Consider the following 19,218-nt stretch of genomic DNA (forward strand, 5'->3'; position numbering starts at 1 on the left):
AAAACTCAAGCACACAATGACTGATATTTATTATGATTTTTTCCTCCTGTTACTGATTTTTCTTAGTACCATACTTTTCAAAGTATGAGACACTTTCCCCCCCCCTCCCAAATGTGGGTGAAAATTATGGTGCATCTTACACACCGAATGTTGCCAAAGTCCTGCCAACCCCCATCCTTTGGCTATTTTCAGCTTCCAAACGTTCTGTTTTTGGCCTGTGTGTGTCGCATTTTCAGCCAGTTCCAGGCTGTGGAGATTGGTGACGGCAAATAGGCTATGCCAGCAGTGAAAGGGCCATGGTGAATGGGTCCTCCCTGGCCCTCAGCACTCTGTGGTGCTCTAAACGGCCCATTTTTGGCAAAACTAGCCCATTTGGCCAAAAACGGGCCCATTTTGGGGCTTCCAAGCCCTTAGTGTTCCACTGTAACATTATTTTTATTATTGTTGTGAGCCACCCCAAGTCTTCGGAGAGGGGCGGCATACAAATCTAATAAATTATTATTATTATTATTATTATTAGCGTATTGCATTTTTGCCCTCTCAGTCCCCCAGAAGCACTGTAGTGCCCCGCATGGCCCATTTCTGCCAAAAAACCCACCCATTTTTGGCCTGCAGAGCTTCTGGGGCCCTGCGATGGTGAAAATATGATGCACAGAGGACTTGAGCACCCAGAAATGGGCCAGTTATTGGTGAAAACAGGCCATGCGGAGCATTAAGAGTGCTGCTGGGAGCCTGGGAGGGCGAAAACACATGTACTGGGGGGTTGGGAGGCCAAAACTGTTCTTATTTGGGCTATAACAGTGATGACGAACCTAAGACACACGTGCAACAGGTGGCACACAGTCATATGAGACTACATAAGGTGTTGCCCTGTGTCAGCTCCAGTGCACATACGCAGGCTGGACAGCTGATTTTCGGCCTTTTCTGTTGTTTTGGCTGTCTCCAAGCTTCAGGAAAGCCTCCTGAAGCCTGGGGACTATGAAAAACGGCACAACCAAAAGATCACTTGTGTGCTCACGTCCGGCCTTCTTTTCACTTTCAGAGGTCTTCAGGAACGTCGTCGGCGTTGGACAGCTGTAGCCAGCCCTCCCACACCTCGACCCATTTCTTCTGCAGTTGGCCAGGCTTTCCTGAAGGCCTCTGCAGCCAATAATAGAGCTCCAGATCGATCCGGAGCTCTGTTATCAGCTAGACCAATGTTTCCCAACCTTGGCCACTTGAAGGTATCTGGACTTCAACTCCCAGAATTCCCCAGCCAGCAAATGCTGGCTGGGGAATTCTGGGAGTTGAAGTCCAAATATCTTCAAGTGGCCAATGTTGGGGAACACTGAGCTAGAGAGGCCTTCAGGAAAGGCCCTTGCAAGCTGACAACAGAGCTCTGGGTCATCCTAAACATTCCTATAGGCTACAGGGACCTTCAGGAAAGCCTTGCTGGGGACAGAAGAAATGGGCCGAGTTGTGGGAGGGCTGGCTACAACTATCTGAAGATTAGTAGGGAAGCTAGCTCCACAGCTTCAATGAGGCCTGTGCGCATACACGAAAGGGGCGGGGGAGGGGGCAGAGCAGTGGTTGTGCACATGTGTGGGAGGAGGACATTGCATTATGGATGTGGGCACGCTATGGTGTGCGTGTGCACCCTTTTTGCACCTGAGCCAAAAAAGGTTCGCCATCCCTGATCTATAAGATGCACCTAAATTTTCACCCACTTTTAACGAGGGGGAAAAAGTGCATCTTATACTCCAAAAAATACGGTTATTTCCTTCCCAACCCCCTTAAATTTGAAAAAAACTATACCAAAGGGCCTTTTAAAAATATATATGGGTGCACAATTATCAATGTAAATAGATATTGTTTGCACGTCAGCTTTCTCTTACCCTTTCTCTATTCGTACTTCTGAACAATTTGATCGAAGGGGAAGAACAGAGTGATGCTGATCCTAACAAGGCAGATATCAGATATGAATTGGTGCTGAACTGATTTTCCAAGACAAATCCTTTAGTAGGATTCAGAATGGCTATTTGGATGCGTTTAACATCCATTGCAGAGATATCTCAAAGGAGCCAAGCATGTAAGGATCCAAATTGGGTCCATGACACATAAAAGCTGCATTCCCCTCCACATCTGTGTTTGTGTGTCTGTGTGTGTTAGATTTTTCATGAGCTTGCACGCTTGAAGAAGGCAGAAGTATCTCCCAACAACTCAAGATCAAGAAGGCATCCAGTTATATTAAAATTGTCGATCTTTCAGTTAACATATCACTGTTGGCTTGGGAATTATCTGTTTGGATATTATTCTTTTGCTAGGGATCTGTGCCCTCCGAAGGAAGCCAGGAAACAATCCCAAATATTTCTGGCAGAAGTTGTCCAAAGCTGTCTTCTTGCTCCGGCACTTTTCTAGCATTCTCATTTGGCACATGCCATGGGGTTAGTCTTCTGACAAGAGACTTGAAAAGAAGGGCAAAGAGGCAAACGGGCTTGTCCGAAACACAGCAAACCTCATTTACCATTAATAATCTTGATTTGGATGGAAGAGGGGGAAATAAAAGCAGAATTTAGGTGGTAAGGCTTCAGTAGCTCCTGGAGGTATGCTGGCAAAACTAAACAATGTTGTTGTATACTCGTACAACATCTACATGGCCCTCAAGGACCTCTAACAGCCTCGCAGCCCCTTCCATCTCTGCGTCTGATAGCTGGGCGTGGACGACTGGGATGAATTCAAGGCTGGCAGAAAAAGAACAAAGACCCAGCGACTCCAGTTTTTCCCGTACTTGGTGCAAGGTGGACACAGAGGAAATAAACTAAACAGTAGAGAAGATGACAAAAGAAGGGGGGGGGAGATATTGTTATAGCCAGTGCCTAGAAACCCAAAACACCTGATCAAATTTTAAAAGTTCAAATACAACCATGCACCGGGGTTCTCCAACAGTGGGTGGAATTACAGTGTTTCCTCGATTTTCATGGGGGATGCGTTCCGAGACCGCCCGTGAAAGTCGAATTTCCACGAAGTAGAGATGCGGAAGTAAATACACTATTTTTGGCTATGAACAGTATCACAAGCCTTCCCTTAACACTTTAAACCCCTAAATTACAATTTTCCATTCCCTTAGCAACCATTTAGATTATTACTCACCATGTTTATTTATTAAAGTTCATTAAAAAAATATTTAGTAAAGGCGGACGAAAGTTTGGCGATGACATATGACGTCATCGGGCGGGAAAAACCGTGCTATAGGGGGGGAAACCGCAAAGTATTTTTTAATTAATATTTTTGAAAAACCGTGGAATACACTTTCTGCAAAGTTCCAACGTGCAAAAATCGAGGGAACACTATTATTATTATTTTTGCCATTTGGGAGAGTGCAGGAATCAAATATTTGCAAAGTTTACATATTTCGATCAGAATTGCTGTTCCGCTTGTTCTGTGTCTAGAAATAATAAGAATAGGCATTTGTGGACTTCTAACCCAACCCTCTGCTTATGCAGGAAACCCTTCACCCTTTCAGATAAGTGGCTGTCCAATCTCTTTTTTAAAACTTCCAGTGTTTGAGCATTCAGAACTTCGGGAGGCAAGGTGTTCTACTGATTAATTGTTCTAACTGTTAGGAATTTTCTCCTTAGTTCTAGGTTGCTCCTCTCCTTGTTTAGTTTCCACCTATTGCTTCTTGCCCTACCCTCAGGTGCTTTGGAAAACAGCCTGACTCCTTCTTTGTGGCAACCCCTGAGATATTGGAACATTGCTATGACGTCTCTCCTAATCCTTCTCATTAAACTAGCCATGCCCAGTTCCTGCGACCGATATTCATATGTTTTAGAGTCCAGTCCCCTGATAATCTTTGTTGCTCTTCTCTGCACTCCTTCTAGAGTCTCTACATCTTTTTTACATCATAGTGACCAAAACTGAATGCAGTATTCTAAGTGTGGCCTTAATAAAGTGGTATTAATACTTCACATGAACTTGATTTTTTCCCTCTGCTACAGGCTATAACTGTTGTTGTTGTTTTTTGGCAGCTGCAGCACACTATCATATTTAACAATAATAACAGAGTTGGAAGGGACCTTGGAGGTCTTCTAGTCCAACCCCCTACTTAAGCAAGGAACCCTACACTTCAGACAAATGGTTATCCAGCATCTTTAAAAATTTCCAGTATTGGAGCAATAACCAACTTCTGGAGGCAAGCTGTTCTGATTAATTAATTGTTCTAACAGCCAGGAAATTTCTCCTTAGTTCTAGGTTGCTTCTCTCCTTGATTAGTTTCCACCCATTGCTGCTCCTACCTTCAGGTCCTTTGGAGAATAGCCTGGATCCCTCTTCTTTGTGGCAACCCATGAGATATTGGAACACAGCTCTCATGTCTCCCCTAAATCTTATCTTCATTAAACTAGACATACCCAGTTCCTGCAACCATTCTTCATATGTTTTAGCCTCCAGTCTCCTAATCATTTTTGTTGCTCTTCTCTGCACTCTTTCTAGAGTTTCAACATCCTTTTTAAATTTAAATTATTGTCTCATGGTTACTATTATTAACCCAGGTACTACATATACTGTACCTGTGTACCAGTGTAGAAAGAAAGAGGCCTGTTCTCTTTTTGTTGAGTTCTGGCAGAGCTTGGAATGCACTTGAAGATCAGTTACCTGTTGGATGCACCTCCTGTCCAGGTGAGAGATTTCAGAGTGCTAATTTCCAATGAGCCAGTACCATATTATTGTTGTTATTATTATTATTATTATTATATTTATTTATTTATTTATTTATTTATTTATTTATTTATTTATTTGTTTGTTTGTTTGTTTGTTTGTTTGTTTGATTTTTTACGCCGCCCCTCTCCATAGACTCGGGGCGGCTCACAACACAATAAAAACAGTTCATGACAAACTATTCCTTGGCATGCATCTCCATGGTACTTTTAGTATTTTGTTGGGATATGGATGGTAAGACAATGTACAGGTAGTCCTCGACTTACAACTAAGAGCCGGGGTGGCGCAGTAGGTAGGATGCTGTACTGCAGGCCACTGAAGCTGACTGCAGATCTGAAGGTCAGCGGTTCAATCTCATCACCGGCTCAAGGTTGACTCAGCCTTCCATCCTTCCGAGGTGGGTAAAATGAGGACCCGGATTGTGGGGGCAATAGGCTGGCTCTGTTAAAAAGTGCTATTGCTAACATGTTGTAAGCTGCCCTGAGTCTAAGGAGAAGGGCGGAATAAAAATTGAATAAATAAATAATAAATAAATAAATAAATAAATAAATAAACTGATGACTTAGTAATTGTCTGAAGTTACGACCTATTTGGACCTGCATCCGAAACTCCAGTGGTTGCCCCATTGCCCTGTGGGCACGTGACCACACTTTATCATCTTACAACATTTACTTATTGCATTTACTCCTGCTTTTCAGCAAAAACGTTCCATAGCAAACAATAAGCTCGCTTAATGACTGCAGTGTTCGTTTAATGCTATTCACTTAATGACTGCCACAACAAAAGTCATAAAATGGGGACCAAACAGTTTTACAACCATTACAATTTACAAACATAATGGGGAGACTCTGTCGTAACTCGAGAACTATCTATAGCCCTCTTGCAAGAAATTTTATCAATTGTACAAAAACACTCTTAATTCCAATATACACTGCTCAAAAAAAATAAAGGGAACACTCAAAGAACACATCCTAGATCTGAATGAATGAAATATTTTCGTTGAATACTTTGCTCTGTGCAAAGTTGAATGTGCACAACAGCGTGTGAAATTGATTGTCAATCACTGTTGCTTCCTAAGTGGACAGTTCGATTTCACAGAAGTTTGATTTACTTGGTGTTATCTTGTGTGGTTTAAGTGTTCCCTTTATTTTTTTGAGCAGTGTATAATTCAGGACAGGCAAGATTCTCTTGCCCTGCCCCTACCTCATTTTTGTGGCCCACTGTCCTTCCACATGGTGTCACTGAAACTCAGCATCAAGCCAATGATTTTGTTACAAAGACCATCCAATTTGAGCTCAACCATAAGGCACAACGGGCAATATTCTCAGATATTATATGAAAATTAAGTTACTTTTTTTTTCACTTAACCCTGCTGTTCTGTTCGGGTCGTATGTGACCCGAAACCAAGTTTGAGTCCCTGTAAAACATTTTCCCTGCATATCTGAAACTTGAAATTCCATGAGTTTTCATCATTTCAGGGGTTCTCTCTATGAGAATTTTTTTTGGGGGGTGGGGGGTTTCTTTCTTGCTGGGAAAAAAAACAACTCCCTAATGTTATGTTCCCGGGTCTATTTGACCCGGACTGCAAATTGATCATTTTAGGTACTTATATTTGGTCTTTTTGAAAGCTTTTTTCACCTGGAAACAGGTTTGAACATTTCTGCACACAATGATATGAAAATTGAAATGAAAAAAGTAAATCTTATTGGTTTATTTCGCGGATATAATGCATGCCCCCCCCCCCCCGTTTTTGTGAATTTTTGTCAATTTTTCCAGTTCAATTTTTTCAATTTTTCCAGTTCAATTTTCATATCATTATGTTCAGAAATGTTCAAGCTACCAATCCCACACCAACTTTAGTAAAATAGAATGGATTTTGCTAGCAAAACTATCCATAAAGTGAAGACTATTTCAAAAAAACGGAGGGGCATGCATTTCATCAACAAAATAAACCAATATGCATCAATTATTTTTCCAGTTCAATTTTCATATCATTATGTTCAGAAATGTTCAAGCTACCAATCCCACACCAACTTTAATAAAATAGAATGGATTTTGCAAGCAAAACTATCCATAAATTGAAAAAATTCACAAAAACGGGGGGGGGGGGCATGCAATATATCCGCAAAATAAACCAATAAGATTTACTTTTTTCATTTCAATTTTCATATCATTGTGTGCAGAAATGTTCAGACTACTTTCCAAGTGAAAAAAGTTTTCAAATTGACCAAACATAAGCACCTCAAATGAAGAGTTTTTGGTCCGGGTCGTATGTGACCCGAACATAACATTAGGAAGTTTTTTCGAACAGAACAGCAGGGTTAAAGAGGTTTTCACTTAAAGAGGTTTCCCCCCTCTTTTCTTCAATCAACAGTCTTGGGGTTTTTCTATAAGCTTTGTGAAATCACGCAAAATTTGTTGCAAGTTTGTCCCTGCTTCCTTGCGGCGTCAACCGATTGGGATTCAAAAGAGTGAAAATGTGTACAGCTTCTTTTGCTAAATTTAAACCCACCCTTCCAACTTACCCTGAGCACCAACTTTTCCTCCTCCTCTTCCTCTTCCTGGACATCTTCAGCTCCGGCTTCAATTGCCAAGTCGAATGCCCGATCCAAGCTGACAGGATTGCCGGATTTGTCTTCATTGCTGACAGTCACAACCCCCTTTTTCTCAAAATGATTTTGAATCCCTTCAGCAATGCTCCCCCTGCAATGAATCGTGTCTTTAGCCTAAGACTTACTGAATTTATCAGAGTATAATAATAATAACAATAACAATAACAATAATAACAATAACAACAACAACAACAACAATAATAATAATAATAATAATAATAATAATAATAATAATAATAATAATAGCAAAACTACTGTGGGACTTCCGACTTCAGACTGACCGAATTCTGAAGCATAACACACCAGACATTGTGATCGTGGAGAAAAAGGTATGGATCATCGACATCGCAATCCCAGGAGACAGCAGAACTGAGAAGCAGCTAGAGAAATTAGGGAAATACGAAGATCTAAAAATCGAGCTGCAACGACTCTGGCATAAGCCAGTGAATGTGGTCCCAGTGGTACTTGGCACGCTGGGCGCAGTGCCAAAGGATCTCAGCGGACATTTGAAAACCATTGGAATTGACAAAATCTCCATCTGTCAATTGCAAAACGCCGCTTTACTGGGATCGGCAAACATAATTTGCCGCTACATCACGCAGTCCTAGGTGCTTGGGAAGCGCCCGACTGGTGATGAAATACGAAATCCAGCATAGTGATCTCGTTTGCTGTGTTGTACTGACATAATAATAATAATAAATTTATTGTCATTGTCAAAACAACGAATTGTCATTGGCAATGAAAGTCGTGTGACACCCAGAGACCAGTCCTACCATATATAAAATCAGAATAGGTAAATTTAAAAATGGAATAAAAAATAGAATAAAATGTCCCACCCACTACAAATTCCCCACCCTGAACCACTCAACCACCTACATGACAGACCGAGTAATATTGTCCAACACTGATGGTGACCCTTTAGTTCGTTGTTAAGTGTGAGTATAGCTCTGGGATAAAAACTATTCAGGAAACGTGTGGTCCGAGTTCTAGTTGTTCTGTATCTTCTGCCAGAAGGCAACAGTTCAAAAAGATTGTAAGCAGGATGAGAAGAGTCTTTGAGAATGGTATGCACCTTCCTAGAACAGCGAGATGTGAAGATGTCATCCAGGGCAGATAGCTGGAACCCAATGATGTTCTGGGCAGTTTTAATAATTCTCTTTAGAGCTATAAGATACACCTTTTCCCCCCAAAAGACGGTGGAAATGTCGATGCTTCATATACACCAAATATAGCCATTTTTGGCCTACTGAAGCCCCGCCCCCACTTCCCATTTTTGAAAAAAATTGTGTGTGTAGAGGGTTTGGGAGGCCTACAAAATGCTGCTGGGAGCTTGGGGAAGTCAAAAAAACCCTCAATTTTTGCAAACAATGGCCCTTTTTTCCAAAACCAGGGGTGTTTTTGTTTTACCCCAGCCCCTAGGACAGTAATGGCAAACCTATGGCACAGGTGCCACAGGTAGCACGCAGAGCCATATCTGCTGGCACATGAGCTGTTTCCCCAGCTCAGCTCCAATGTGCATGTGTGTGCTGGCCAGCTGATTTTTGGCTTCCAGAGAGCCTCCGGGAGGATGGGGGAGGGCGTTTTTATCCTCCCTCGACTCCAGGGAAGCCTTTGGAGCCTGGGGAGGGCGAAACACGAGCCTACTGGGCCCACTAGGAGTTGGGAATTAGGCCGTTACTGGCCTCCAGAGGGCCTCTGTGGGGCAGGGAAAACTGTTTTTGCCCTTCCCAAGTATTGAATTATGGGTGTGGACACTCGCACATGTGCAAGAGCACACACGCACGCTCTTTCAGCACCTGAGGAAAAAAAGGTTTGCCATCACAGTCCTAGGAGCACTCTGCAGGCCTGCCCAATCCTCTCCACACCGAATTTTTGCAAAAAACGATTGAAAAACAGGCCCTTTTTTGCCAAAAATGGTGTGCAACGGGAGGTTTGCGGAGTGCTCCTGGAAGCCAGACAAAAACTTTTTTTTCTTAAGTACCTCTTTGAAATTTTGGCACATCTTATAGTCCAAAAAATATGGTAAGCAGTGGCTTGCTAGAACTTCTTACTTGTGATGTTGAAGGACTACTTACGAGGAAAACCACGTCTCCAAAGGAATAAAACACCCATATCTTTTTTAGCAAATCCCTGTTATACTTGCATGCTCTCCCTCCTCTCTTGCAAATTAGCCAGCTAACACTTCTGACATTGCACTGACCCGTTTTTGTTTAAAAGATGTCGGATTTCATTGGAAGTCCTCTTAAAGTTGTCTGTCAGTATCTCGACATAGACGGATGAGCCACCTGGACCTCGGACGCCGCAGAGCTGATGGATGGATTTCACTTTGTCCTGTTGAAGTTAATAGTAACCATCAACAAATCACATAATTTTCCCCATCACTTCAGTTTTCAAGTATCAAGCATATTGTTCTCAGCTGCCCCTTTAAAACAATTTAACAATAGCGGGATCCAGATGCCTTTTTAAAATTCATTTAAAAGATTTGTGTGGCCACCTATCTTAAAGACAATTCTGGGAGACTCGTAACAATGAAAGCAGTAACTCAAAATCATAGACCACAAAACCGTAACAAAGATGCAGTGCTTATCTCTTTGCGATGCCACACAACCAACCTAGATATCCTCCTTCTATCCTAACACCTGAGTGACAAGCCAGCTCTTGGTGGTGTACCAAAAGATTAAAATGGAGGGGGGTGCCAAACCACCAGAGGAGATGTTTCGTAAGGGAGGATAACCATAGAAAAGGCTCCATCCTGAAGTGCTGCTAGAAGGCAAGAAACCAGGAACATGCCCACCTATCTGATTATGGTAGAACAGACATCTATTCTCAGGAGGAGGTAGTCTTGCGAATATGTGGGTCTTATTCTATGTACGGTTTAAAAAGTGATAACCAATACTTTGAATTGTATCTTGAAGAAAGCTACAATAAGTGATGTAATATGGCCACGCCTAAGGAACACCTAATATAGCACATGCTGCTGTTGTCTGGACCAGGGGTAGGCAAAGTTGGCTCTTGTGTGACCTGTGGACTTCAACTCCCAGAATTCCTGAGCTAGCACGATTGGCTCAGAAATTCTGGGACTTGAAGTCCACAAGTCATAGAACAGCCAACTTTGCCTATTCCTGGGCTAGACCAGTTATAGCTTCCAGCTGGTCTTAAGGTGTTTGTTTCTTTGTTCATTCACTCATTCATTTGACTTCTATGTGGAAGTGGAAGTGATGTGCCGGTGCCTGGAGGCTGTTAGGGTCTGGATGAGTGTCAACAGACTCAAACTCAACCCTGATAAGACGGAGTGGCTGTGGGTTTTGCCTCCCAAGGACGATTCCATCTGTCCATCCATTACCCTGGGGGGGGGGGGAATTACAGAGAGGGTCCGCAACTTGGGCGTCCTCCTCGATCCACAGCTCACATTAGAGAAACATCTTTCAGCTGTGGCGACGGGGGCGTTTGCCCAGGTTCGCCTGGTGCACCAGTTGTGGCCCTATTTGGACCCGGAGTCACTGCTCACAGTCACTATGCCCTCATCACCTCGAGGCTTGACTACTATAACGCTCTCTACACGGGGCTACCTCTGAAAAGTGTTCCGAAATTTCAGATCGTGCAGACTGCAGCTGCAAGAGCAATCATGGGCTTCTCTAAGTATGCCCATGTTACACCAACACTCCGCAATCTGCACTGGTTGCCGATCAGTTTCCGGTCACAATTCAAAGTGTTGGTTATGACCTATAAAGCCCTTCATGGCATCGGACCAGAATATCTCCGGGACCGCCTTCTGCCGCATGAATCCCAGCGACCAGTTAGGTCCCACAGAGTTGGCCTTCTCCGGGTCCCGTCGACTAAACAATGTCGTCTGGTGGGACCCAGGGGAAGAGCCTTCTCTGCGGCGGCCCCAACCCTCTGGAACCAACTCCCCCCAGAGATCAGAATTGCCCCCACTCTCCTCGCCTTTCCTAAGCTCCTTAAAACCTACCTCTGTCATCAGGCATGGGGGAACTGAGATATTCCCTTCCCCCCTAGGCCTATACAATTTATGCATGGTATGTTTGTGTGTGTTTGGTTTTTAAATTAGAGTCTTTTAAATTATTTTAGATTTGTTATATGTTGTTTTACTATTGTTGTTAGCCGCCCCGAGTCTACAGAGAGGGGCGGCATACAAATCTAATAAATAAATAATAAATAAATAAATGCTACCCAATCCCGAAGGACTCAGCGCGGCTTACAACAGTGGTACAAATATAAGAATAAATACAAAACAATAGAAGAAGCTGAATAGTTACCTGAGGTTAAAACATAACAAACTAAAAAATGCATCCCTTAAAACGTATTCCTTATAGAAAGCAAGGAGAAGAGGGGAGTGAAGTTGAGGAAGGAAGCGGTAAGAGAAAGAGAGAAGGAAAGAGAGGACAAGAGGAGTTAAGGAAAAGTAGATAGGAGGAGAAAAGGGTTTGATGAAGGAGGGAGTGTGCAAGAAAGAACAGCTAGAGGGGCAGACTGGTGTTGGTCAAAAGGGAGTGAATCAATTACCAATTAATTTAAGATTTTGGCTTACGAAATAAAAAATAATTTGGAATTATGTGTATGTAATATTGAAAGGTATATACATGTTAAAATTGTAACATTTGTATATGAAGGTGGAGAAAAATAAAAACACTTTTGGGGGGAAAATGTATTCCTTAAAGCTATTTCTAAGTTGCTTTTATGCTCCACAAGCTCCGCAAAGGAATGGACAATTTAAGACCAAACAGCAATAAAAATCCCAAAGCAGAGACCAAAAACTGGTTGGTCCTAGTAACCGTTTTGCCACCGAATACAGATAAGTCTACAACTTACAACAACTCATTTAGTGATGTTCCAAGTTACGATGGCAATGAAAAAGGTGAGTTACGACAGTTTTTCATAGCTATGACCTTTGCAGCATCCCTATGATCATGTAATCAAAATTCAGATGCTTGGCAACTGGTTCATCTTTATGACAGTTGCAGAGACCCAAGGTTATACGATCCCCTTTTGTGACCTTCCGATAACCAAAGTCAATGGGGAACCCAGATTCACTTAACAACCTTGTTGCTAACTTACCAAATTCAGTGATTCACTTAACAACTGCAGCAAGGTCATAAAGTGGGGCAAAAGTCTCTTAATAAATGTCTCACACGGCCACAGAAGTTTTGGGCTCAATTGTGGTCATAAGTTGAGGACTGCCTCGATTGCAACGTTTCTCTTTTTTGCCACTACTGCCGGCTCACCAAGGAGGGAGCAGGGTATTTCAGAAGGAAGGATATGTGGGAAGGCACCTTTGTTGTGATATTGTGGAGCAAATAACACATATCATGTCTTGCATCCTAATCCAAGTATATAATAATAATAATAATAATAATAATAATAATAATAATAATAATAGAGTTGGAAAGGACCTTGGAGGTCTTCTAGTCCAGCCCCCTGCTTAGGCAGGAAACCCTATACCACTTCAGGCAGATGGTTATGCAACATCTGCTTAAAAACTTCCAGGTTTTTACAACTTCTGGAGGCAAGCTGTTCCACTGATTAACTGTTCTGACTGTCAGGAAATTTCTCCTTAGTTCTAAATTACTTCTCTCCTTGTTTAGTTTCCACCCATTGCTTCTTGTTCTACCATCAGGGGCTTTGGAGAATAGCCTGACTCCCTCCCTGAGATATTGAAACACTGCTATCATGTCTCCCCTGGTCCTTATTTTCATGAAATTAGCCATGCCCAGTTCCTGCAATCACTCTTCATATACGTTAGCCTCCGGTCCCTTAATCATAATGGTTGCTCTTCTCTGCACTTTTTCTAGAGTCTCAACATCCTTTTTGCATCGTGGCGAATTCTTATCTTGACAATGATGTCATGGGGCTTATCAATAGGGTGACACTGCCATCATTTTGGTATCGCCCCATCTTGTATTGTACATTTTCGGCTATAGCCATCCCTTTTTACGTATAACTCTAACGACTGAGAAACCTACCGCACCAGAGATGGCTGTTTCAATGGAGCCTTTCGGCATATTCTTCCTTCGACACACTTCAATAACGTTGGCTAAATTGGTGTTAAGATTTGGGTTGGGTCCTCCTTCTGAAAAGCCAATGTAGAAAGAGATGGCAGGTCATTATAATTTGTTTAGGAAGCCCAGTGCTGCATTTTGAAGGATAAGAGAGATTTTTGTTCAGTTAGTACAGTGCTTCTCAATTATTTTCTCCCCTAGGAAGAAGTAAAAATTTTGCACTCCACCCAACTCTCTGATCTGGGCCCCAATGGAATTTTAGTGATTTGACACGGGGCCAGGCCAGTTTAATCAAGCCAAAGTTTTAGGGTTGTCAAGCCTGGACCGCAAGCACCACCTCTGTCTGGCATTCACAGCGAATGGTGTAAAATAAGGCTTTGTGGTGCCGTTCGAAGCTTACGCCCAGCTGCAGAGGATTATTATTATTATTATTTATTGGATTTGTATGCCGCCCCTCTCCGCAGACTCGGGGCGGCTAACAACAGTGGTAATTATGTTCCTCCTTGTCCAGCAGCAGGTTCGCCACGCCATTCATGGCTACCGCAGCGCCTGCCGAGAACAACAAGGACCCATGCAGCCATCTCACCCCGCTTGACCGCCTTCTCTTCCGGGCTCAGAGAGCGTGCAACTGGGAAAACACTCCCCCTCCAGGGGAATCGATCGAGAGGAACCATGCATGTTCCCTTGGGGTTACACGCACACACTCCCGGCATCACTCCATGCCCCCCTGGGGGAGGGGGGGCAGCCCCGCTATTTGAGAAGCACTGAGTTAGTACAAGGAAAGCAATAATGCAGAGAGGCGTGCTGAGTTTAGCTATACATAATTAAGGATGTGCACACCACAATTTCTTCAAACAGTTGTAATTAAGGAAAAGAGGGAACATTGGGGACCCAGCCTAGTGTTAAGTGCAGAGCGTCTTCTATTAAATCTGGAGATAAATCCTCGTTCAGTGCAAATAGGAAGCAGTATCGCTCAACAGTTCCATTTTATTTTATATTTTATTATTTTTTAAATAAGTCAAGGCAGCAAGCATAAACACTACTCCTTCCTCCTCCTATTCCCCCACAACAACCCTGTGAGGTGGGCTGGAATAAGAGAAAGTGACTGGCCCAAAGTCACCCAGCTGGCTTTTGTGTCTAACGTGGGACTAGAACTTACCGTCTCCTAGTCGGGTGGAGTGCTGAAAGCAGGTGGCCAACTCACAGGAAAAAGGAAACTTCGAATTTGGACTTTTAAAGGATTTCCGAAGCCGAAAATAGCAGCTAATTGGCATTTGGGAATTGTAAGGGGGGGGGAGGGAAGTGGAGGTTTATTAAAGCCCAAGATGATTACTTTGGTCATGATTGTATTTAGAGAAATATAAAATAATAAAAGGAAGAGATCTGAGAGAAAATAGAGATGAAACTCGAAAAATTAGAATTATCATGCAAAAGTTCATTTATTTCAATAATGCAACTTAAAAGGTGAAATGTAATATATGTGAGAGACTCATTACATGCCAGGCAATATAGTTCTAGCCATGATTTGTCATAATTGTGATGATTATGATGATGATTATCCCAGCGACCGGTTAGGTCCCACAGAGTCGGCCTTCTCCAGGTCCCGTCGACTAAACAATGTCGTTTGGTGGGACCCAGGGGAAGAGCCTTCTCTGTGGCGGCCCCGACCCTCTGGAACCAGCTCCCCTCGGAGAACTGCCCCCACCCTCTTTGCCTTTCGTAAAGTTCTTAAGACCCATCTCTGCCGTCAGGCATGGGGGAACTGAGACATCTCCCCTGGGCCTATAGAGTTTATACATGGTATGCTTGTGTGTATGTTTGCTTTTAATAATGGGGTTTTTAGTGTTTTTTAAATTATTAGATTTGTTCTTACATTGTCTTTGTTGTTGTTGTGAATCGCCCCGAGTCTACGGAGAGGGGCGGCATACAAATCTAATAAATAAATAAATAAAATAAAATAATGGGATACAGTATGAAATGAAAACCATAAACCCTCCATCTCAAAAAAATTAGAATATTACATACAATCAGTAAAACAAGGACTGCACATAGAACAACATCGGACCTCTGAAAAGTATAAGCATGCATATGTACTTGGCTTAGGCCTCTTTTGCAGCAATTGCTGCCTCAATTGGCGTGGCGTGGCATGGAAGCTATTAGCCTGTGCACTACTGAGATGTTATGGAAGACTAGGATGCTTCCATAGCAGCCTTCATCTCTTCTGCATTGTTCGGTCTCATATCTATCATTTTTTCTTGGCAATGCCCCATAGATTCTCTATGGGGTTCAGGTCAGGCGAGTTTGCTGGCCAATCAAGCACAGTAATTCCACGGTCATTGAATCAGGTTTTGGTGCTTTGGGCCGTGTTTAACTTTGCTTGTCGAAAGGACACAAAAGGGGATCATATATCCTTGGAACTCTGCAACTGTCATAAAGATGAACCAGTTGCCAAGCACCTGAACTTTGACCACATGATCATAGGGATTCTGCAAAGGTCATAGCTATGAAAAACTGTCGTAACTCACCTTTTTCAATGCCATCACTTTGAACATCACTAAATGAGCTGTTTTTAAGTTGTAGACTTATCTGTATTTGGGCAGGTGCCAATTCCTGCTGGAAAATTGAAGCCAGCATCCCTATAAAGCTCGTCTGCAGAAGGAAGCATGAAGTGCTCCAAAATCTCCTAGTAGTTGGCTGTGTTGACCCTGGACTAAATGAAGCACAGTGGAAGATGACATGGCTCCCCAAATCAACACAGACTGTGGAAACGTTACACTGGACCTCAAGCATCTTGCAGTGTATATGCCTCTCCATTCTTCCTCCATACTCTGGGTCCTTGGTTTCCAAATGAGATGCAAAAACTTTCCATAGTCTGTTGATTTTGGGAGCCATATCATCTGCTGGTATTGCTTCATTAAGTCCAGGGTCTACACAACGGTCTACAATGATTTTGGAGCACTTCATTCTTTCTTCCGCAACCAGCTTTATGGGGATACTGACTTCAATTTCCTAGCAGGACTTGGCACCTGCTGCCCACTACCAAAAGCACCAAATCCTGCTTCAGTGATTTAATTGGCCAGCTAACTCACCTGACCTGAAACCCATAGAGAATCTACGGGGCATTGCCAAGAGAAAGATGAGAGACACGAGACCGAACAATGCAGAAGAGCTGAAGGCCGCTACTGAAGCATCCTGGTTTTCCATAACACCTCAGCAATGCCACAGGCTGATAGCTTCTATGCCACGCCACATTGACCCAAACCAAGTATGCATACTTATACTTTTCAGAAGTTCTATATTGTTCTATGTACAGTCCTTAAAAAGGCTTAAACTATTGCCTGGAATATGTTTCACCATGTAGTAAATCACAAACCACAAGTGGCTGGGTTCACGCAACCTACTGAGCTAACATTCAACCAACTACATTATGGTTTCATGCCTTATTGTGGTTTAGCTAAAGCAATCCTTAGCAGTCTTTGTCTTGATTATTAAAAAAAAGCCAACGAAATATTGGATCCATACCCTTCACAGCATAACGGATCATCATGGTAAGTTTTTGGAAGACCAAAGAACGTGCAGTATCTTTAGGTCCCTTAATGTTTTTGACTTTGGACCACTTGTTGTGTCCAGCAAGTGTGGCACTGGAGGAATGGATGGCACAACTGGGATGATGGAAAAGCACTACACGGGATGGTCGAAGCAGAGGACTCAGCCGTGTATAAATGCAGCCCAAGGACATGACTGGATTGGCCAAAAATCCTGGAACAAAAGAGAATATGAAGGAAAATTACTACGGAGACATTTCGAGGAAAATGTACTCTCTGTATCAGTGTTTCCCAACCTTGGCAACTTGAAGATATCTGGACTTCAACTCCCAGAATTCCCCAGCCAGCGTTCGCTGGCTGGGGAATTCTGGGAGTTGAAGTCCAAATATCTTCAAGTTGCCAAGGTTGGGAAACACTGCTCTATATATAAACATGGTGGCGGTGTCCTATTAAATCAATCCTAATTCTTGGTGACCACAGGAACAAATCCACACAGTTGTCTCAATGACGTTTTTAGAAGTGACCTGCTGTTCAGTTTTTCCTTCAGCTGGGGAGAAATGAGTGGCCCCAAGTCACCTAGCACACAGGTCACCAACCTGTGGTCTGTGGACTACTGGTGGTCCCTGAGAAAATTTTGGTTGTCTGTGGAGAAATCTTGGCCCCTGGGCCAGATATGGCTGAGAGCAATTAATCCGGAAGAAGAAAGGAAAGGAGAGGAAAGAAAGATGAGGAGAGGAGAGGGAAGGGACAACAGCTTTTGTGAGCCACCCCGAGTCTTCGGAGAGGGGCGGCATATAAGTCTAATCAATTATTATTATTATTATTATTATTATTATTATTATTATTATTATTATTATTGCTGCTCTGGAATATGGGAATAACTTCCCCAAAAACATCAGCAAGCCCCTATCAAATAAGCTTCAATTATTTTGTAATAATTACTCTACCTTTAATAATTTTGTTACAATTAAACAACCTTTAAATATTTTGTTATGATTAAATAAGCATTTATGATTTTGTTGTGTTAAATAGGTGCATTTCATATTAATAAAGTGGAAGTTCTCTGATCATTGTTTTACAAATGTATTTATGTTTACAAAATCATATTAGTGGTCTGCACCGTGGGACTTAAAATTATGAATTTGGTGGTCTGGGGATTTAAAAGTATAACCTTGGAGATCCCTGAGATCTAAAAGGCTGGGGATCCCTGACCTAGCAGACTTTCATAGCTAGTCCAGGACTAGAACTCAAGTCTCCAGGGTTCAAATGCTGCCAAAAAGTTTTCCAAAAACAGACCAACACCACAAAAAAGGGCTCAATTAAGAGTGGGATAATCACAACTACCCCCAAAAATAGTATAATCCAAGTATATACAGTACTTTATCTCACAGGTCTCCAACCTTGACAACTTTTAAGACCTGTGGACTTCAATTCCCAGATTTCCTCAACCAGCAAAGCTGGCTGAGGAACTCTAGGAGTTGAAGTCCACACATCTTAAAAGTTGCCAAGGTTGGAGACCCATGGTTTATCTGAACATTTCAGAAATGTAAATTCTGGAGTTCACAGACTCACAAGCAAAGCCTAAAACAAGCAAAACGAATTATCTATTTATTATGTCCAAAGTGTTAGGAACAGTACCGCTATAAAACAGAACAGCAAAATAAGCTCCGAATCCCTTTAAAAAATGGATTATACTTTCAAGGATGCTCTTCTTGCTATTGATTCGTCATTTCGTTCTTTTTATTTCACACGTACAGGATAAGGTCTTAAAAAACAAACCACACTCTCCTTTTCGGCATTTAACCTTCTATTATAGTAAAGGCAAAAACCTGCCTGCCCTAACTTTGGGTTCAGAATGCCCGATTGGTCGTGGGAAGAGTTTTAAACCTGCGATCCTAAACATACGCGGAATGAATGAAGTGTCAGAGAAAGTCGAAATGGAAGGGGGGGGACCTCCTCCCTTTGGTGCAATTAACCCATTTCTCTCCATCAGCTCCCCCCCCCCCTTTACCTACCCCACGAGTAACTTCGGAGTAAAATCCCAGAATTCTGCAAAAATCTTTCCACTCAAAAGCTCCGCCCCGTCGGGGAGGGGGAAGAGCCTGAAAATTAACTCTTTTCTTCTCGGCAAGTCAATTATAAATTGCTGATCCCCCCCCCCCCCCTTTCCTTTATTTTTTTTCCAATTGAAACTCACTCCCCAGTCCTTCGCTTGGAAAGATTCCCTGAGCCGCTTTTGCAAAGAGCAGCTTCCTCGGTGCAGAAGCCGAAGGGTGCGAGAAACAAGGGAAAAAACACCGGGAGGGAAGAGGAAAACGCACAACTCCGCGGGTGAAGTCACTTCCGGAC

General features: G+C 42.7%; 1 protein-coding gene across 2 annotated transcripts; it reads right to left on the reverse strand.

Moving 5' to 3' along the window:
• Positions 1-2,205: 2,205 nt before the first annotated feature.
• TACO1 (translational activator of cytochrome c oxidase I) lies at positions 2,206-19,214 on the reverse strand. Of its 2 annotated transcripts, none has more exons than XM_070730052.1 (6): positions 19,067-19,214; positions 16,847-17,083; positions 13,289-13,395; positions 9,508-9,638; positions 7,221-7,398; positions 2,206-2,797 (listed from the first exon to the last, which is right to left on the reverse strand). In XM_070730052.1, exons 2-6 carry the CDS (start codon positions 17,061-17,063, stop codon positions 2,597-2,599), a joined length of 834 nt encoding a protein of 277 aa, XP_070586153.1. In that variant the 5' UTR covers positions 17,064-17,083; positions 19,067-19,214; the 3' UTR covers positions 2,206-2,596. The 2 variants fall into 2 exon arrangements, with proteins under 2 accessions (XP_070586153.1, XP_070586154.1); XM_070730053.1 differs by having other exon boundaries at positions 18,885-19,164.
• Positions 19,215-19,218: the final 4 nt, after the last annotated feature.

This window comes from Erythrolamprus reginae, chromosome Z (assembly GCF_031021105.1).
Source record: "Erythrolamprus reginae isolate rEryReg1 chromosome Z, rEryReg1.hap1, whole genome shotgun sequence".
NCBI lineage: Eukaryota > Metazoa > Chordata > Lepidosauria > Squamata > Dipsadidae > Erythrolamprus > Erythrolamprus reginae.

Coding starts and splice junctions, on each gene's coding strand:
- TACO1 (XM_070730052.1), bottom strand. CDS start 17,063: ATGTCCTTGGGCTGCATTTATACACGGCTGAGTCCTCTGCTTCGACCA. Junction 13,396..16,846: donor GATCCGTTATGCTGTGAAGG/GTATGGATCCAA, acceptor TTGGCTTTTCAG/AAGGAGGACCCAACCCAAAT. Junction 7,399..9,507: donor CATCTTTTAAACAAAAACGG/GTCAGTGCAATG, acceptor GATTCATTGCAG/GGGGAGCATTGCTGAAGGGA.